The sequence below is a fragment of the Poeciliopsis prolifica genome, unplaced genomic scaffold (genome assembly GCF_027474105.1).
Source record: "Poeciliopsis prolifica strain line A6 unplaced genomic scaffold, Auburn_PproV2 SCAFFOLD087, whole genome shotgun sequence".
Taxonomy (NCBI): domain Eukaryota; kingdom Metazoa; phylum Chordata; class Actinopteri; order Cyprinodontiformes; family Poeciliidae; genus Poeciliopsis; species Poeciliopsis prolifica.
This window is the reverse complement of record NW_026562462.1, coordinates 1247088-1267500: the sequence shown is the minus strand read 5'-3', so window position 1 is coordinate 1267500 and position 20413 is coordinate 1247088. Positions and strand designations below refer to the sequence as shown.

At 40.5% G+C, this 20413-nt stretch overlaps 3 protein-coding genes across 6 annotated transcripts in view; all 3 read right to left on the bottom strand.

Moving 5' to 3' along the window:
• Positions 1-2495, bottom strand: part of pdia8 (protein disulfide isomerase family A, member 8) — a 9215-nt gene extending 6720 nt beyond the window's left edge. Inside the window, exons 1-5 of one of the 2 annotated variants that reach the window (XM_055022509.1) lie at positions 2230-2495; positions 1353-1431; positions 1147-1264; positions 300-407; positions 89-215 (exon numbers count right to left, since the gene is read on the bottom strand). In XM_055022509.1, coding sequence (XP_054878484.1) covers positions 89-215; positions 300-407; positions 1147-1264; positions 1353-1431; positions 2230-2393 — 596 coding nt within the window. In that variant the 5' untranslated portion in view covers positions 2394-2495. Of the gene's footprint in view, positions 1-88; positions 216-299; positions 408-1146; positions 1265-1352; positions 1432-2182 lie in introns of both variants that reach the window. The other variant, XM_055022510.1, reaches the window with a different exon arrangement.
• Positions 2496-3135: 640 nt separating this feature from the next.
• On the bottom strand, positions 3136-18584 carry gon4la (gon-4 like a). 2 transcript variants are annotated; one of them, XM_055022501.1, is made up of 27 exons: positions 18281-18584; positions 18108-18135; positions 17791-18023; positions 16874-17097; positions 15866-15940; positions 15735-15785; positions 15607-15660; positions 15212-15307; positions 14586-14678; positions 14356-14511; positions 13774-13984; positions 13392-13493; positions 13191-13231; positions 12436-12536; positions 12179-12362; positions 11416-11502; positions 11121-11298; positions 10392-10542; positions 9192-9339; positions 9001-9117; positions 7827-8507; positions 7048-7140; positions 6601-6798; positions 6389-6532; positions 5038-5279; positions 4148-4250; positions 3136-4069 (listed from the first exon to the last, which is right to left on the bottom strand). In XM_055022501.1, exons 3-27 carry the CDS (start codon positions 17996-17998, stop codon positions 3986-3988), a joined length of 3822 nt encoding a protein of 1273 aa, XP_054878476.1. In that variant the 5' UTR covers positions 17999-18023; positions 18108-18135; positions 18281-18584; the 3' UTR covers positions 3136-3985. The 2 variants fall into 2 exon arrangements, with proteins under 2 accessions (XP_054878476.1, XP_054878477.1); XM_055022502.1 differs by lacking the exon at positions 18281-18584 and having other exon boundaries at positions 18108-18272.
• Positions 18585-19016: 432 nt separating this feature from the next.
• LOC129353244 (C2 calcium-dependent domain-containing protein 4A-like) lies at positions 19017-20250 on the bottom strand. Of its 2 annotated transcripts, XM_055022514.1 has the most exons (3): positions 20063-20250; positions 19818-19895; positions 19017-19610 (listed from the first exon to the last, which is right to left on the bottom strand). In XM_055022514.1, the coding sequence occupies exons 2-3, from the start codon at positions 19873-19875 to the stop codon at positions 19063-19065; spliced, it is 606 nt and encodes a 201-aa protein (XP_054878489.1). In that variant the 5' UTR covers positions 19876-19895; positions 20063-20250; the 3' UTR covers positions 19017-19062. The 2 variants fall into 2 exon arrangements, with proteins under 2 accessions (XP_054878489.1, XP_054878488.1); XM_055022513.1 differs by having other exon boundaries at positions 19818-20250.
• Positions 20251-20413: the final 163 nt, after the last annotated feature.

Here is a 20413-nt window from a genome sequence, read left to right as displayed (position 1 = left end):
AAACATAATTAAGATATTGGCACTAGAAACTGGACCAAAGATACTTGGTAAGACTTTGTGTTTTTAGTGTTTGTGTCTGAAAACTCACTCGGTTTGGGTTTGCTCCTCGGCGACCTGCAGGTCCGTGATGTGAGCAAACCTGAACTGTTCTCTCAACAGACCGGCCGCCTTCAGGAACTCATCCAGACGCAGCGCATCCGTACCTGAGAAAACACCTGGAGAACAAAAACACACAACCACATAAGAGAGCAACAGCACCGCCAGCTGGACCCAGCCCAAAAGGACAGGCGGTATCATACCGACGATGCTGGCATCGTAGTTGTTGACAAAGTTCTGGAGGTCTTCTTTGCTCTTTAGATGGAGCGAGTCTGGACCGGTCTGCTTTGTCATGTAGTTGTAGATGCCACCTGAACAAACACATCAACATAAATCAGTGTTTTTAACTTTTTTTCCAACAGAACTTTTATTGGGTTTTCAAAAATGCTACCAATGAAAAAAACATTCCCACTCATTGAAGGAAATTTTAAGGGCAAATAAATTGTCTTTCCTTGCAAAATCTTCTTATTTATTAGATATATAGACAATGCATGAGAAAAGAGAGAAAACAAAACCCAACAACAATCAAAACAACTGTTTCTCTATTTTTTCAAGGGTTATCCCAAATTATTTTGACTGTTGTGTGATTCAAACACTACAAACTCAAGAATGCAGTTCACACAAAGCAAAGAAGAGAAGTTGACAAAAGAAGATTATTTTAGGACACTACAGAGGACCACGAGTAACTAAAAGTAGTAAACAAAATGACCCAAAGTTCTGAAATAGTGGTAGTTTCCCTTATAATTCAAGTCATCTTTTCCATTAGGAGAGTTGTGGGTACTTCACTAATCCAGTTAATGATTTTTCATTTACTCATACTCTTAATTTTTTTGGATAAATATATTAACTATTTAAATATTAAATATTTATTTTATTGTTATTAGAACCTTGAAACAAAGTACGTCAACGTCTGTGTCTAAATCCATTGGAATGATTATTTTTCTGGACATGTCCATCAGGATATAAATCTAGAAGGAACAGCTGGTTTTATACCTAGTACAGCCTCTAGTTTTTACGTTTCAAATCGTTTTTCTTGTTTTATATTTTTACTTGCAGAGCGAGGCCCATCATAGGGAGCAGAGTCCTTCCCAGACCTGAAGATCTTCAGAGTCGGATACCCAGTGACGCCAAAACGACCACAGGTCTCAGAGTTAGCAGTGCAGTCCACCTGGCAGCCAGAGGGAAATGAGTCAAACCTCTATTTTTCTCTGTCGATGATGATAACATCAAGAGCAATAGCAACAATATTAACAAACTTTTGCTAATTGAACGATTCCTTTCAGCCGACCCGCTGCTTTTTCAAACTCTGGAGCCAGTTTCTTACAGTGGCCGCACCTGAGAGACAGGAGGGAAAGAAACGAGACAAAAGACGAGAGGTAAACAAATATGGAGTCAACCTTAATTAGAGGTGTGCACTGCCCTCTGTCTAGCCCCAAGTCAGTCTCTGATCCCACTGAATCCAATAAACTTTGGTATCTGTGTTTTGTTTATGAGTTGAGTGATAGTTGCATGGAGCAGGAGAAGGACAGAATGCTGTAACGTTGCCACTAGCTGGGACAGAAAACTAAAGTCTGGTCTTACTGGTGGGTCTGCGCTCTGACCCAGAGATCATGGCAGAAAGAACAAGACTCCAAATGAAATGAGCTTCGACAACAAGGTGCAACTTCTACTGCATTGAAAGAAGTCAGTAAGTGGGGGAGCGTTTTATTTTGGAGGTTTTCCAGAATGATCGGTTGATTGGATGGTTGGTTGGTTGGTTGGATGAATGGATAGATGGACTGACTATAGAGGGATGAATGAATGGGTGAATGGACAGATAGCTGGGTGGATAGACTGAACAATTGATAGGAGCCGGATGGATGAACGAAACAAAATAATTATTAGCTGGCAGCTTTATGAAAAACGTTTAATATTTCCCCCAAAACCCAACAGGCCTTTAGCATGGATGTTTAATTTCAACAATTAGTCCCAATATTATTTTAGCTTGGTGGTAGTTAGAGTATCTAATCGTATGTAACTTTAAAATCCAGATATTCTGAAGTGGAATTAATGAGAAAAGCCAAGGAACCAACAGAGACATACATACAAATCAAACCCACTGACTGGCTGTCCGGAGCGAGGAGAAACGGTTACCATGGAGCGTAGAACTTCACCAGCATGGTCTCGTGCTCCGTTGCCAGGTAGTCGAAGTCCGCGTCCCCGAGCTCGAGCACGTCTCTGCGCGCGCACAGGGCGGTTGGACAAAGAGACACCAGCGCCAGCGAGACAGCGGACAGGACAGGGATAACGGGCATCATAAGGAAGACCGAGCGGGACCGAAATGTGACGAGAAATAAATAAACACGAAGGAAATTGATCTGTCACTGACTGAGAAAGACTGTCTCTACATTTGACATCAAGCTGCCTCAAAACACAGACACTTCCGGTCACACCTAACAAAATAGTAGCTGACGGTTTAACAATGATTTCTTATTTTTATCTCTCGACGCCGTCGCTTTAAAAAGAGGTACCCGTTACTCTCAACATTTGCACTAATTTAACATAAAATTATTCCAAATAATACTCCTCAATTGGCAGATCAAAGTAATAGCTTTTAATTTGAAGCATAAACGGCGTTTGATAGCTTCCTCTGTAAGATGCCAATAAATATACAACTGCCAAATAGAAGGCGGGACATACCGAGAGAAATGCAAAATTCTCTTTTCTGATTGGTCCTGCGACATGTAAGCGATGTGATGTAAGCACGCCATTGGCTAAACAGAATATCCATTTTAAATAACTGTTCCTTCACTTTTTAGTATCAAAAAAATATAATTATACCCACTGATTATATATTAAGTATGCATAGATGATTCTACATTTGCATACATTTATTTAGTATTTGGTAGAATTTCTTTTAGACATTATGAAAGACGAGTTTGTAATGTGAATGTATTGTAAAATACATGTCCCATTAAATATCTGTGGCATAAGCAAAAACTCACATTTATTTTGGTGTTGATGCAAATAAAATAAAAAAATAAAAAAAGAATATTTCCAAAAATATAATACATTTTTATTGAATTTGTGTTTTTTGTCCATGTTAAATACAAATAAGCAGTCACTTCAAGAAAATCTTCATTAAAGATGTATTCAAGGCTCTTAAAAAGTTTTCTTTTTGCTCTATTATGACAAGATAATTGTTTTTTCTGATTTTCAGAGTGTTAGTATAAAAACCACTTGCTAGTAGAAGTTACAACAAAAACAAAAGCTGTAATTCCACTAAAGGGAATACCAACTTATGTTAAATTGCTATTAAACGGCTATTGACCACCCGTCCTGAATAATTAAAGCTGCCAGTAAAAACAAATGTGTTGAGACTGAAGGGAAACCAAATGTTTAAGGCATTTCAGAGTCCAGGAACCCAACATGGAAAGCGCCAGCATCAGTTTTTACACTGATTCCTTATGTGTTCAGCTCAGCAGTGGGAATGTTAGGAATGAAACCAAAACCTTCAGAGCATCCACCCAACATGACTGAGGTCATCACAGACATTTAAACACACACAACAATAAATACGGTCAAGCTGGTTCACCAGAAGCACAAACACTCTGAATCCCTCCTAAGAAGTTCACAGTGACCGGCACATTCAGGGTTAAAGCTTGGAGGAAAGTTGGACTTTCAGAACCTCTTTCACAGCACCAGGGTCAAATCTAAAATAAGTTGATTCTCTGTTTATCCCCTCAGAGGAAGTGACCTGCCCTGGGCTCTTCAAGTTCCTGAACTAAACCAGCTGCGGCTCATGAGCGCCTCTGCTGGGCTGGATTCAGGTAAACCTCCATCAGAAATCACCGGTTCAGAAACGGATCCACTTTGTGGTCAGAAACAAACTCCTCCAGGAGCCTCCGGATCAGTCCGGAGCTGATTCTGCTCTGCTGGACCTCTGAGACGCGGAGAGGAAAAGCTTCATCAGGTCCTGGAAACGAAGTCGTACCTACAGAAAATCACATGACGTCAGTTCAGCTCAGGAAGCGGCGATGCACCTGAACACTGAGGCTCCGCCCACTCTCACCTGTTTGACAGTCTTATTGCCCAGCAGGGCGGACACCTGTCTGAAGGTCTTCGTTGTGGCTCCTCTCTGCTGGCAGGCTGTCAGGATGGCACGGTCAGCTTCACTGAAACAGGAAGAACAGCTGCTTGAAACTGATCAATTAATTCATTTAACAAAGTTGATCAATCAATTTTAGAGGTTAAAAGAATTTCTGGTGTTTAAAGATTACAGTTTTGGAAAAATCTTTTTTTTCCACCAATGCTCTCCCTGGATTTTCAAAGTTCATCTTGTTTAACGAGCATTTATTTACAGCTGCTATTTATTTGGACTTTGAATTCAGGTCAAATCTATGAAGAGTCAGGCTACAATTAAAAAAACAACAACAAAAAACATAAAAAAGTTTGAATATTATCAGAATAAAACCGTAATGTTTGGAGAATGAAGCAGTAATTTTATGACAGCCACAGTTTTGGGTAGAACATTATTTAAAGTATTTTTTATCTTAAATTAAACGTAGTTTTCAGTGAAGTGTGGTTTGTTTTACAGTCTGCATACTTCAATTAACAATCGATTACAAAATAAGTTGATGATTATTTCAGAAATTGATTGATCATGATCAACTCAATCAATCATTTAAGCGCTAGCGGACTGTAGCATTTCACAGTTATATTTATTATTTTCGATCCACCTCACAATGCTGTGCTACTTTGTGCAGTTTTATCATATGAAAACACAACAGAAAAGAACATTGAGGTATAAAATGAGCTGCATTAGCTTCTCAGTTGATAGTTTATATATTTCAATTCTGAACTATTGAATTTGAACTTTGATTTCTAGGAAAGAGAATTTAGAAACATAACAAAAACATCTTGAACTTATGAAACTTTTACAAGCATGTGATCTATTCTCACCGGGTCCAAACCACGACCTTCTCTCCGCTGGAGGAAACTGTGATGTTTTTGGCACAAACCGCTTGCTGCTCCCTGTCGTCATCTTCATCACCTTCCACCAAGGCGTCGATGGGCTCCCCGGTGCCGCTGCTGGGGTTCTGACAGGCGGAGTCCGCCGCGGTCTGGGAGCAGCTGTGGAGCTGCTGGAAAATCTCCTGGACCTCGTCCTGCAGGTCTGGATGCTTCCTGAGCAAAGACGAAACCTGAGAGGAAACCGTAGGAAGAGAAGACAGACGGGCCAACAAGACGGAAACAAATTACAAAATAATCCTAAAATTTAGAAGAATGTTGTATATTATCTATGTTTATGGGCCAAAACGATTCATTGTGAGGAATTGATCATTAAAATAGTCAATTGATTTAATAGTTAATTAAAAAAGACAATTTGATGAAAAAATTCAGAGCAAATATTAAGTCAAAACTGTACAAAAAATAGATATACATTTTGCCTTTAAGATAATAACTCTTTTGTCTGTACATCTTTATCCAAAACTTTCTAAGTGGCACATTTTATATATTCACCCACTTTAAATTCCCTAAAGAAATGGAATGTTATTGCACTTTAAACAATTAAATTTGTATTTTTTTTACTTTTCTAAAATGAAAATTACTGATTCATTTGCACCTTTTAATCTATTTCTAATATTGAAACAAAAAATATTAAGTGGATAAATTAAATATCTGTATAATGAGCAAACTCTCTTATCAATTAATCATCATAACAATCACTAGATTAATTGACTACTAAAATATGTAGTATGTATACAATGCATCATTTTTTATGACACCGGTTGCCTTTCATAAGCAGTACATGGGCTGGATGAAGAGGAAGCAAACGGACCAGGAATCAAAGCAGGAACAAATAAATTGAGGTCAGTAGCCTCTGTGTTCGGCGTGTCGCCAGAGATCTTTACAATTCTTTAAAAAGCCTGACCTGCTGATTTAAATTCTGTAATATGCCATTTGTTTTTGTCTGAAATGTCGCTGAATACAGTAAGACAGTCACTGAGCTGGTAAAAGTGGCGTGACTGGAAACATGCAGACATGAACTGGTGGGCCGGTCTGTCAGTCAAACCTCTCTAACGGCAGAGCAGAAGACGACAGAGGCTGATTTTTAGACCTTTACTGAGGGAGATAAGATCGGCTTCGCATGTAAATATCGGCCGTTCTAAGGAACCTGGCGACAATAAATCAGTGCACTCCCGCAGAGAGCCATAGATCTTGGGAATACTCAGAGACTGATGCCGCTAACTAATTGGTTACGATGGTAACCAATAAAATAAATGATTCCTGACAAGGCTCTGTGTTCTACCTTGTCCACGTCCTCCGATGAGGGGGCGGAGCTTCCCTGCAGCACAGACACCACCTGCTGGTAGAGCGGCGAGCTTTCCCCCAGGCTGCGGCCCATCCGCCTCAGGAACCGCCGGCTGCGCTCAAACATTCGCTGCTCCAGCAGCTGGCGGAGAGGAAGAGCAGCTCAGCTTGCTTCCTGAACTAAATCACTGTGGCAGAGACTCCACTCACCAGTCCACATCGGCGCGCCTGTCTGGGATTCAGGAAGGCGGCGAAGTCTTTGAGCAGCTGAGGCCACGGGCGCAGCAAACAGCCCAGCCTGTCGTAGAGAACCTCCGGGGCCCCTGAGGGCCCAGAGGCTGAAAACTCATCCAACACCTGCAGCAGCTGCTCAGAGAGGCCCGGACGCACCTGGACCGCTTCACACACCTACACAGGAACCAGTCAGAACGGAGGAGAGAGAGAGAATAAGTCCAGTTTAAAACAGACTGGACAATAAAGCAATAACAAATATACAGCAATAGATATGAGATCAATCACTTCCTCATCCTCACTTCCTGTTATTCTGAGGAGTTCAGCTCCAATAAAACAACAAATAATATTCATGGCTGGAAACTGAAATCCTCCAGAGCTGTGAATACTTTCTCCAGGTACAGTAAGGAGTATTTCTGTTCTTACTCTGTGGAGGTAGTCCTGAGCGAACACCACATCCTCCGACTCCCTCTGACCATCGTCCTCCTCTTCCTCAGTTTCCTCCGATGAAAACTTCTCCTGAAAACAGATTTAGATTTTAATGTGGCAGGAAGCAGCAAAAAGGTAGAGCAGCAAAAAATTATGCAAAAATAAGAGTAGCACCTTGTAGAAATTTTTACTCAAGTAAAAATTATCCATCCGAGAAATTACTTAAAAATTATACTGATCAAAATAATCATTTGACATTTAAAAATTTCATCATCAGATAAAACAAAATGTAAATTTATGTGACAATTTTGGTAATTAAAATAATTAATATAAACAACAGTTAAAAAATAAAATCAGGGAGAAGAAACATTTTTCCAAATCAGTTCCTTTAATAAAAAAACTTATGAAACTTTGACAAAAACTGCAGATGTGTGTCTGGTGAATTTTTGTTTTTCATTGAGTAGGTAGAAAATCCAGACATTTTACTCAACTAAAAGTAGTGATACTTTCTGATAAAAAATTACAAGTAGCAACAACAAAAAGTAAAAAGCGCAATAAAAATACTCATAAAAGTAATTATTTTCCAATACGTTACTGAAATAAATTGTAACTGAGTAACTTATTGCTCCTCAACTCTGGTTATAAATGGAATCATTAATATAATATAAATATAATTTCTGAAATTTCTTTGACTTGCCTCAGAGTTGGTATTTTTTTATTTAGTTTGTTTTGTTCGTCCACAGTGACAATAAAAGAAGAAGAAGAGTTTAATTTACCTGCTGCTGGGCGTCTTCTTCATCTTCTGCTGCTTTCCTCTGCGGTTCTGACTCCACCGGACCCGGCAGGTCGTCGTCGTCATGGGAGACGCTTCCTGCAGCGCTGGGCGAAGATTCGGATAAAACCAGAAGCACGTCGCTCTCCTCCTCCAGCTCTTCCTCAGTGGTGGGCTCGTCTTCGTCACCAGCCTCCACACAGGAAGCAGAACCCTGAGAAGAAGCGACTTCCTTCAGGCTCGGTTTCCCTGCAGCAGGAGCACTCAGCCTCGTCTTCCTCCTCCTCCTCCTCCTCAGGCCGGCCAGCGTCCTGCAGTGATATTTAATCTGCTCCGTCGTCGGCAGAGAGATGGTGGAGGTGATGATGATGTCAGAGTTCTGCTCCTTCCTGCTCAGCAGAAGGCGCTTCAGGAGGACATGGGGGGCGCGGTCGGCCGGACCCTCGGAGGCGTCCGGAGGCGAGGCGGGGGGCGGCGGCTGCAGCAGGACGAACCCGATGCGTCTGAAGTCCAGGTTCTGAGGGAGGCGAGGCGGGTACCTGGTCCCGGACGGGAAGCTGTAGCGGGACCGCAGCAGCGCCAGGTGTCGGGTTTTACATCGCCTGCTGGAGGCCGGCGCCTCCGAGGAGGAACCAGGCGGGCTGTTGAAGAGTTTGATGATGGGACAGATAACAGGAAGGCTCCGCTGGACAAGAAAAAACAGAACATTGTTCTTTTATTCTATGAACTATTGATAACATGTCTCTTAAATTCGAAGCAGAAATTTAGTATTTATTGGCAGAAAATGAGAAATGGTCTAAATAACTAAAAACTGCCTCCAGACCTTAATAACCAGGAGGATTTGATGAGGTGCAGTGCAATGGGCTCTTCACTTTTTCTAGAGCTTATAAATTTTGTTGCTTATATTTGTATCATTAACATTTAACACCTTTGATGAAGTAGCTTGTCAACTAATAACCTATTGATCCCTTTGGAGATCAATACAGTATATCTTCTATTTTATTCAGTGTTTAGTTCTGATTCCTTCTGTTGGTTGAGTTTGTTAATTTTTACTTTTCCCATAAATATATCCGTTTAAATAAAGTTCTGTTTGTTTTGTGAACCACTGACTTCATGGTTTTCTTCAGCTCTTCTCCATCACTGTAACTTCATTCTGTTCAAGAAAACTGTTTTAATACCAGGAGCCAGAGAGGCATGCTCTTCTCCTCTCTCGCCACTGGGGGGCGCAATTCGGCCGGATCGACATCACTGCAGGCCACCAGCATGGGCCACACCACCTGCTGGTACCTGAAGGCCTGCAGAGGAGGAGGAGTCGGTCACTAATGAGAACGGCGGATGGATTTCTCTGCAAGTGTTTTCTTGTTCCTACTTTTACGATGTTGTCAGGGCTTCCGGGTCTGCAGCACTGCAGGATCCTGCGGCGGACTTGCACCACGGTTTTCCTCAGCAGAAACTGAGACACAAGCTTTGGCGGGTCGGAGGCTCCCTCCATGTTCCTGAGGCCGAGGACCAGCAGACTGAAAGATTTTTTTAAAAAATACGCAAATTCAACTCCCAGTTTGCTTCTAACACTTTGAAGTAAGTTTTATTTTTTCATCTACTTTTCTTGCTTTCTTTTCTAAAAAAAAAACAAACAAAAAAAAAAACTACAAATGACAAAAAAAAAATGAAATGGTTTTTATTTATTTATTTCATAGTTTATTTACTGGCAGTTATTTATTGTCAGCCAGGCTATGACAATTTTTGTTTTAATATGAGAATGTTATAATATTGTTGAATACAGAAAAACGTCTTAAAATTATGGGGGGAAAAAAAGTTGTATAAATGAGAAAAAAAGCTTGAAAACATTTTTGTTGTTTCTTATAGTTTCACCAGCATAAAGTTGTACAATTTGAAAAACGAAACAGTAATTTTAAGACTTTATTCTCATGTATTTGGACTTTATTCTTTTAAGATTAATATTTAATTTTTATTTGTTTTAATACAAAAAAAAAGTTTAATCATTTTTTTGTCATCTCTCGAACATTATAATCCCATTCTGCAAATATTACGACGTTATTCTGGAAATACTAAGTCTCTATTCTTATATTATTTCAACTTCATTCTTGTGAGTTTATAGCATGATTTTCATTTGTTTAAATGTGGAAAAATTTTGAATATTTTGTGTCATTTCCATAAAATATTGACATACTTTATAATTATCTAAATATTACAACTTTAGTCTGGTAACATTTTGACTTCATTTTTGCAAAAAGAAAAAACCGAGCGACCCGACTCCTGTATTTTGACATAAAGTTGACTTGAATTCCAAGTCAAAATAAATATAAGCTGTAAAAATGCTTTCAAACAAAATGGCGGCCTCAGACATCACTCTGAACTATGAAAATCCAAAGCGTGCACTGGGAGAAAAGAATCCAGATTTTCCAAACGTAAAATTTTCAACAACCAAAAATTTGATTAATCAATAAAAAATGATTTATTTGCCCTGGTTAGAGCCCGTGGAAAACCAGTAACTCAATTAATTTCAACTCAATAAAATAGATTCTCTCGTTAATGGTGTTTGAGTTACCAGTCCTCTGCTGCAGTGAAGGCCGCCGTCCTGCGGGGGCAGTACATCGCTGGGTCCAGGTTGGCACAAGGCAGCAGTTCAGGGTAGAGGAAGACGGGTCGGGTGGCGAACAGCCAGGCGAGCTCAGCTGGCATGACGGGGAAACAGCGCACTGAAGAGACAGAAAAACCAGAACTGAAACCGTACGACTGCTGAACTGAAAACCAACCCATAAAACCATTGTAAATAAAATTAAAATTTTAATCACCACAGACATGTACAAAAGAAATGCAGGGAACCAAAATTGTGTAATGTCCAATGTCTGCACGACTCAAACTTTTGCCTGGTATAAAAAAGTCCTGGCACCAGTGGCGCCCCCAAGAGGGGGTAGAAAGGGGACATGGAGCCACTCTTGAAAAATGCAGGCTACCCCTTTGGGTCCCCCAGAAAATTATGTCCATAGAAAAGCATACAGAGTAAGCTTGTTCAACAAAGACGAATGTAAAATAATTATAGAAATGCCTAGTTTTATTTTTTTTAGCTCCTAAAATTTTTACTGGCCTTATCCGGCCACCTCTATGAAAATGTTCTGGGAATGCCACTGCCTGCCATGTCAAAATTTAAGATCTTACCGTCGACTTTGGTTTTTTTGATCAGTTTAAGCCATTTTAAGGCCTTAATTTCAGATAACTTATTTTAAGACGTTTTAAGGCCTTGTGGTTGCACTGAGGGGGTCGTACAGACACTCACTGTGTCCTCTGCCGTCGGGCTTGTGGCTCTGCGGCTGGTAGTCGATGGGCGTCTGCCGCAGCTCCTCCAGAAGCTCCAGCGCCCCCAGCAGGTTGGTGGTTCTGAAAGCACTGCGGAAACTGGTATCAGCAGCAGACCTGAAGATTTCTCCCCTCTGAGCCAACATGTCCAACTCAAACTGGAAGATGAGAACAGAATCGTCTTCAGCAACGTCTTCCCTCCAGTCTGACAGTCGAACGAAATGGAGGAAAACCTGGGATTAAATCTTAATCTAGAGGTGGAGACGGCAAGTTACCAGGAACTGCCTGGTGGTCTCCGCCTCACTGTGCAGCTTGGGGACGGGTGAGGCCAGCAGGTTGATCTGGGTCAGCAGCTGGATGTGCTGAGAGACACAGAGAGAAAGGTCAGAGGTCAGACTGGGAGAGAAATTGATTTTTTGAATTTTTGAAGGTTTAATTTTTGGGAAATTTGATTTTTTTCCCCATTAATCTACTCCTGAAATGTGAAAATGTGTTTTCATATTTCAGAGTGATGTCAGAGCGCCCAGGGCGGCCATCTTGTTCATAGCTTTTATTCATTTGGATTTTGAATTCAGGTTCAATCTACGACTTAATATTAGGGTCAGGCTACAATTTAAAACATTTTTAATTAAGAGAATAAAGTCATAATACAGTTATGAATACAGTTATAGTATTGCAACCTTATTATTGTAAAATTATGACATTATTCTCATAATATTACAACTTTACTCTTGCAATTTTAGTTTTTCACTTTTATTTCTTCCCCCCTAGTACAGACCTAATAGTTTGCTGTACGTTAGATCTCAATACTAGAAGCTTTTTTACAGAAAACTTTTTTTTGTAATTTTAAGTTGTAAAATTGTGTCTCCATTCTGCTAATATTATGACTAAATTCACGCAATTAAACTAAAATTACTGTAGCCCCAGTACTCCATTACACAACTCAGAACAGATCATTGAAGAAAAAGTAACTTTTATTCAGAGCTCAGAGTTGAGCGGAGGTTCTGGTGCAGAGCAGAACCCGGTCCTGATCGGTACCTGTTGCATCTGCTGCTGAAGCCGCTGCTGCTGCAGCGGGCTGAGCGTCAGGGTGAACGGTTCTGGGCTCTGAGCGCTGAACATCGGGTTCGTCTGCCGCCGCTTCCTGATCAGAGCCAGCTGCTGCCTCACTGTTCGCAGCTCTGTGATTGGCTCGTCCTCAGCCTCGTCTTCGGCCGCGCCTCTGAGGTAGAAACCAACAGTCAGCAGGAAGTAAACCCGCCTCCCCGTCATCATAGCGTCAGTGTGTTACGTACACGCGCTGCTCCTCCAGCGTTAAGCCCTGAAAAGCCGGCGTTTCCTCCTGCTGCTCCTCATCTTCGTCATCCACTTCCTGTCCAGCCAGGTCTTCCTTCAGCTGAGACACAGAATCTGAACGTTAGCTTCGAGTTAGCGCTGACGCAGCTACTGCTGAGTTCACTGTAAATTTACTCTAATATCCGGTGTAAATTTAAGCTCTGAAACCTTCAGTTGCTTTTCTTTTTTAGCAAACATTAAACTTCACAAAAATAAAGAAGATCAGATGGTTAAGTTTAGAAAATAAATCAAATTTTGGCTTATTTTATGTTGAAAATCCTTCATTTTCCAAACACAAATTCCCAGAATACAGTAACTGCTAAAGTCTAAATGCAGACATTTATTATGAATTTATGAATGGGCGAGATGGGCTGATTGGACAGGTAAATATGCAGAGAGGAGAAAAGAATGATTCACAGATAGATGAACGAACAAATGGACAGACGGATGGACGGACACAAGGAAGGACAGATGGAGAAAGAAAAAAAACATCTGGAAGCATAAATGCTTTTCATTCTATTCTGAAACCTGGAAACACTTCAGCTCCAGTTTAAACTCCAGTTTAAACTGGTGCTTTTACCACAACGATCAACAGTAATAGAAAAAAAGCAGAAAAAGTACTTGATACTTTCTTTACAGTTGGTAGTTTATTCATGACCAGTGAGCTCACCAATGAATGAATGAATGAATGAATGAGTGAAGTGTGTTTTTGTACCGTTTCAAACAGCTCCTCCATCAGCTCGTTCACTTCCTTCTCTGTAGGAGAGAAAAACGTCCATCATTCACAATTTTAAGAGAAGCAGCTTTCAGAGATGAATCCACTTTTGGAAATCAGGGGGAAATATTCACACAAACTAAAGGACAGTTTCATCCCTGAAGGCTGACAGTAAAGCTGCATGACTAGATCTGTACTGACTGGTGATGCGGACGGCCTTGTCGTCACGGTAATCCTCCAGGTCGGGCTCATCGATGTCGGCCAGGAAGTTGTATTCTGGATCATCTTCATCGTCACACTCCTCTGGCAGATGGAGATAAAGTTTCTTATCAGTTAATGACTTAATCTAAAGTTGATTAATCTCCATAAGTTTATTATTATTTGACCAGCTACCATTTTCTTAAAAACCTGGGTTTTCTCTTCTATCAAGAGGGCCGACAATTTTTAATATAAAGGGCGAAATTTTTCATACTATGCTGAATTTAAAAAAACAAACACATAATCACATTTTTACATTACTTTGTGTCAGCTGTATTGTGGCTTTCTCACAATATGAAATTTAAAATAAAAAATAATCACTCACCTTCGTTGTCAACGTCTGAGCTCATCAGGCCTCTCAGCCAGTCGGTCCAGTCCCGGTCCTCTGGCGCTGAGCTGGAGTCGTACATGTCTGGGGTGATGTCAGGGGCTCGGAGCTCCGCCTCCAGCTGGCCCAACGGGACGTCGCGGAGAGGACGCTTGGACCGGGTCCTGTACGCCATCACCCCAGACTCATCCTCTGACTCAGACATAGGCTGAGGAAGTTAGATTAATCACCAGAAGAAAGGAAATTATGCTTAGCTTTCAAGGTTTGAAACAAATAAAAATCTGAAAAGTGTGGCATGTTTTTATATTTAGTCCATCAGAATCATCTTTGTCCTGAAATGAAGGCTTACATAAATCTTCAAAAGGTTGAAATAATATGGCATGCTTAAATACATAGGAGGGGAGAGTAGCCAAAAATTGTACTCAAGTAAAAGTAGCACTACTTCGACATATTTTTACTCAAGTAAAAAATAGCTGTCCAAGAAACTACTCAAGTAGGAGTAAAAAACAGTATTTGGTGAAAAAAATCTACTTAAGTACAGAGTAACTGATCAAATTGGCCGGCCCTGCTAGAAGTTACCTGGTACGGCTCCATGCAGCCAGCTAGCTCCTCCTCAACAGCGTGCAGCTTCTCCAGGAAGCTGCTGTCCGTCGTGCCTTTGGAGGGCGGGGCTTTAGGAGGAGGCGGGGGCCCCATTAACCCTTCCTTCAAACGGCGGGACCGAATTCGAGACGTCTGACAAAACAAAGAAGCAGAATGACCGTAGATAATGGTGACTTTCAGCCAATCCGGCGGTTATCAGTCGCTACCTGCCAGGGGCTGCAGCTGTCGTCTTCGGCTCGATTCAGCCGAGTCCCTCTGGGGGACGAAGCTGTGCTCTCCATGTCGCTCTCCTGGAACGTCTGGATAATGAAAATAAATAAAAACAACTGAAAATTGGGCCAAGAAACCAAGAATACATATCTCTATAGACAAGTGATCAATATCAATGGATAACCAAATAGTCAGTTATTTCACTGAAATCCAATCCAGAACTGCACAGAATTCTGGGAGATGTAGGCAAAGGAAAGACTTTAGCAACACAACCTCTGAAGGCTAAACCAGGTTGGTGACTCACTCTCTCTGTGGCTACCTAGCAACAACCAACTCGTCACTGGCACAGCAGCAGTTTAAAGTTTCACGACTTTCGTAACTCAAAAATAGAAAACGACTGTGTGGAGTAAAACTGGGTAAAACAAAAAAGGTCTTGTCATTAGTCTGGCAGAATTTCAGATATTTAAAACAAACAAAAGAATAAAGAATCAATAATTATCTATATTGGCTGATATGAAGCACCTGCATTGTGAAACATTTTTCAGCCATACAGTCCAGCCCTGACAGGAATTAATTATTAATGAAAATAAATGAAATGTAGCTATTAAAATCAGAGCCTCACATCTTCAGCCGTCTCATCCTCCTCTTCCTCGTCTGGGCGATATTCTTCATCAGAAGAGTCTTCCTCGGCCAGTGGGATGTCCACAAACTGAGGAGCCTGAAACAAAATTATTTGGGACAAAACGTCATCATTTATTGACAACATATAACTTTATAACTTCACAGTTTTTTGGAATCAAAAATAGTAAGAGAGAATAAACAGAATCTCTAAAATAAAAGTTCAATTTCATATCGACAAAAAAAAGGGATGATTTGAATAAAACAATATTGTTTGATTTTTAATGAGTTAAACAGGATTAAGTAGAAATGATAAAAACCAACAGTGAGTTTTTAATGAAGAACAGAAAAATTTCAGACTGACAGATTATGGTAAAATGTTGCACTGTTGTGGTTTACCTTGGTGGCGTCGCTGCTTTTCTTGATGGGTGAGATATTCCAGGTGGGAATCACCTGATGAAAAAACATGAACAAACTGTGGCTGCAGCTGCATTTCAGATCATTTATCTCTTCAGAAACAGACTCACCACACCCTTCTCCACCACTTCTTTAAACTTGGATCGAGTCATTTTAGGCTCCTGAAACAGAAAATGAAAATAAGAATGTGAGAACTCTACTGGAGCTGCACGAAGCGTTTTCATTTTCACTGAAGACTCACAAACGGAGGAACGGCTTCTGTCTCATTGATGGCTGCTTTCATCATTGCAACCACATGTTCATTAGTGATCACTTCCTGGAAAACAAATATACAAAAAAACATTATAGATCAAGCCATTTTAATTTGCTTGCATGAATCTCCATAAATAGAAAAAAACTCAATAACTTATAATTTCAGTGTCTTTTCCAAAATCTTATGTTTATTATGTACAGAGTAGCTTTACAATTTATTTTTTAAAATGAAATTTTAAACAGATTTTCAACTGTTTCATTGGTTTATTTATTTATTGTTAAATTCATTGTGTTGGACTTTTCCTTTGGTCAAGTGGTTAAATATTTAACCACTTGACCAACATTTAGGGCTGAAACAATCAAAGTAATAGTGATTAATCAATTATTTAAATAATCATCAATTAATTTAGAAATTGATTCATCATCAACTGGAATATACAGAGTCAAAAAAAGATAATGTGCTAAAAAACAGCATCTTCAGAGCAGAAATTAACCCAAAACTGCACAAAATACAAATTTATACAATAAAATACATTTTACATTAAAGTTACAATAAATTTCAAAATACAATAAATTTTGCATTTAAGATGAAAACACCTTTCTTTACCTGCAGATATATTTAACTTCTCATGTGGAACATTTAGTTTCACTCAGATCAAAAAGATCTAAAAGAACGCAATTATTGCATTTCAGACAAAAAAAAGAATTAATTTATTTAGTTAAATATTTGTTTACTTGCATTTTTAATGTATTAGTAATTTTGTATAAAAAAGGCTTAAGTAGTTAAATGAAAAACTTGTAAAATGTGACATTTTTTATCCAAATAATTGTCAGAATGAAGAATAAAATAATCAAATAAGCTAAAATAATTTTTAGTTGCAAAATACAAAGTAAAAATAAAAATTTCACCATTTCTGTCCTGACACTCAGAGTCCATCTGCATTTGGGATGGAAAAAAAAGACAGAAAAAGCCTCAGTGTGTTCGGCCTTAACTCACATGAATGATGTTTTTAACGTTCACAGTGGTCAGGTTGTGCTGTTTGGACTTCGTCTCCAGAGCCTGGTCCAGATCTTTGTCGATCTCCACCTCCACACCCGTCTCTTCCTCCTCCTCCGTCTCTGACTTCCTGCCCTGACCATCAACTTCCTTCTCATTCAGCATCCGTTTTTTCCGTTTCGCTGCCTTCTTCCTCTGAGCCTTTACTTCCTTCTGGCTGTCCTCTGAGACAGAGATGTTTGAGTTGTCAGTAGAAAAAGAAGTTTCCACATTCTGTTGTGCTTCAACCACAAATTTCAGTGTTTTTATTAGGATTTTAATATGGATTATGTCAAGAGTTTAAATAGTAGTAGTTTGAAATAACAGGAATCATTTAATAATTCAAAGATTATTTATATTGCACATTTATAGCAACCGCAGGTGATTAAGGTGCTTCACTACAAACACATGTAGATAAAAGACAAAAGAAAATATAACATTTAGTTTGGTAAAAATAAAAAGTCAATTATAAAATTGGCAGAAAATACCAAAAAATAATAACATGAATTAAAAACCTAGACATACTTAATTTTATCTGCAGCAATTTCCCAAAAAATCTAATCAGTAATAACATTCACTTTTTTTAAATTTATTCCTTCAATATTTGAAAAGAAAGAACGAAATTTTAGACGGAATAATCAGAATATACAATTAAAATATTCATTAGTTTCAGCTCTGCCTTATCTTGATTCCAAATGAATGCTATATTTAAAAAAAAAAACCTCAGTTCAACATTTTGTGTTCATTAAAACACATTAAAGTTTATGTTTGCAACATGATAAACTAGAGAAAAGTTCAAATACTTATAAAATGTGCTTCAACAATCAGTACTTTATCAATGTCGAATGTGAAGACAGGAAAACAAACATGTTTGTTACCCATAGTGATGATGAGGCTGGAGTCGGTGGTGTCTTCCTCCACCAGCAGGTAGCCTTCCTCCTCCTCTTCCTCAGCCTGACATGGGGCAGGTGGTGGCAGCAGGGTGCCATCATCAGGGCTGAGCGGCGCTGGTGCAACGCCGAAGCTGCTGGAGGCAAGCTGCTGCTTGGCTGGGCTTAATTTCAGGCGTTTTCGGACTGAGCTCATAGTGGAGAAACATGACCTCTGATCTCTGAATGAGAAAGAACATTCCTTTAGTCAAACTTTAGACATGTAGAAACACTTTACAATGTACAAAATGTGAAATGAAACTCACTGCCTCTTCCAGCAGCAGACTGAAGCTCCTGTGAAATGAAAACAATCAGATTTCAGCAGATGTTGGTCACCAGCAGCCTCTCACTGAGCTGCTGTTGGTGTTAAAGTTAATGTTGGATCCTGATATTTAGCAGTTAGTCTGATTACCAGCCGCCCACAGATAAATAAACTCACGCCTGTTGGGTCTCCGAGTGGTCAGGCTGATAAGAAGCCCAGGATGCGGCTACAAAGCTAACAACACTCCAGCTAGCCGGTTAGCGGCTAACGGCCCGCTCCTTCCAAACGCAGCCGATTTCCGGTGAAAACGACCCGTCCAGGAGTCTTTATCAGTCCCGTGTTGCTTCTGGGTGGACGGAACCTTAACCACCAGGATCCATCGCTTCTCAGACACGCTTACCGCCACAACTATCAGCCTATTCTGCCTCCAAAAAGTAAAAAAATAAAAAAATAAACTACATTTCCGGCGACGCGGTGCTTACGTGACGCCATCAATATGCGTTTTCTGGGTAAGTATGGCAAGATGTGTGCATATTTATTCGATACAACTTCAGAAAATATGGCAAGACGCTCGTGTAAATATCACTGACCTCCGTGAACACCTTTGATAGATTCTCGGCTCCACTAAGGGGTCAAAGGAGCTGATATAGTTACTAATTGAAGTGAAAACACAATTGTAATTTACAGTCAATGTGTTTTCCCGTCATTACTAAACTTAGTTGAAAAGAGATACGAAAAAATATGTATATGTAAAGTAAAAAGTACAACTTTCAGCAGCCACACTCATTAAATTAGGTTCTTTATAACCCAGCCCGAATTTCAATTTAGACCTGGAGCTGACACTGAAGCATATTATGCAGATGGTCTAGTAAAAATAAACTTGAAATAAACTTTAGGAACTCAAATAAAACACTTTATTAAAATACCTGGCCATAATACAACACTTGAGTAAATTGAGATCATCTCATTTGAGAACGAGCAGCAGGACTGAGCGCCTTCAGAGCAGCTGCAGATTTCTTCAGCTCCTCCATCACATTCAGGCCCAGCAAGCCGACCCAGGACCGTCCGGTACCGCCAGCAGGAGAAACTTCGGCTGTGTCCTTTGGTACCGGGGCGTTAACAGTCACCTTGACGCGTCTGCTGCGGTGAAACAGAGATTCCCTCCGGTTGGTGGACGGCGTGGTGGCCAACACGCCGCGGAAGCCGTAAGACGTCGTCACCTTCGGTACGTGCGGCAGCGACGTCGCCGCGCGCGTCGTCGGGTCCATGTCGGCGACGCGACAGCGGCAGTCGCGCGGAGAGAGCAGGCGACGCCTGGAGGACCACCGGGTCGGGCTGGTTCCGGTTGGGTCCTCGTCGTCACCTTCCAACAGGAGCCTGGAGCGGGTCGGGGAGTCCGGGCCGAACATCGGGGAGGCCCGGTATGAAGAGGGGATGATGAAGGTCGGGATCCGTTCCGGAGTCAGAACTAGATCCCGAATGGACGCTCCGGGTTTCATGGGTTTATCTCGAGACAAAAAGAGTCAATGGATAAAGTTTACGACTTGGAGGTAGTTGGTAAACGTTTAGACTTTCAGGGAAGAGCCAATAAAATTCCGATGAGGTCCAAACGAACCAGCAACTCAACTTCACAATCCTGAAGCAGTTTCCCTGCTCAAGAGAATAAAATAAGTCAATAAACAACTTTTATTCAAAAATAATGGAATAACCATACCTGAACAGTTCTCTTCAAACCAGTTTCTGGGGCTGGGCGGGAGCAACTGGACCTTCATGGTGTTGTTTGTATGCGCAGCTGCAGGTGGGACCAATCGCATTAATTAATCAGAAACCCGATTGAAACGTTTTCACTGGCCGCGTCATCACGACTCAGTCCGTTTAACAAACATGTCACCTGAAAATGTGTAAATTTGCTCATATTAATTTCTTGTACGTATTTGAACATCTTAGAATAAAACTAACCGAGTTCCTCTTTTTACTATCAAACGGCCTTTACTACAAAAGACGAAGAATGACAGAGAAATCAGGAGAAATGGCTAAAAAAAAAAAAAAAACCCTCTGTTCCTTGTTTCTCCTGCGCTTCACGCTGTTACGTACGGTTGCTAGGCAACATAAGCTACGCTGTGGCTGGGCAGCTAGCTAAAGGCTAAATAGCTTCTCTCTTCCGGTCGTCGATATTCGCTGTCTCCGAAGGACCCGGATGCAGACCCTAAATTCGGTCACCGCTTTTAACATAAGTCTAGGAAACGTGACTTATTACGTAAGAACATAGCATTCGGCGGGTTTGATGCCTATGACGTGTGAACGGACGTC

Bases quoted from the DNA above. Each gene is read 5' to 3' on its own strand.
- gon4la (XM_055022501.1), bottom strand. From the start codon at position 17,998: ATGAGCTCAGTCCGAAAACGCCTGAAATTAAGCCCAGCCAAGCAGCAG. The intron at 17,098-17,790 runs GTAACAAACATG...TCTCTGTCTCAG, and splicing joins CAGCCTCATCATCACTATGG to AGGACAGCCAGAAGGAAGTA. The intron at 15,661-15,734 runs GTGAGTCTGTTT...TTTTTTCATCAG, and splicing joins AAGTGGTGGAGAAGGGTGTG to GTGATTCCCACCTGGAATAT.
- LOC129353244 (XM_055022513.1), bottom strand. From the start codon at position 19,917: ATGCGATTGGTCCCACCTGCAGCTGCGCATACAAACAACACCATGAAG. The intron at 19,611-19,817 runs GTATGGTTATTC...TTTTGTCTCGAG, and splicing joins GTTTGAAGAGAACTGTTCAG to ATAAACCCATGAAACCCGGA.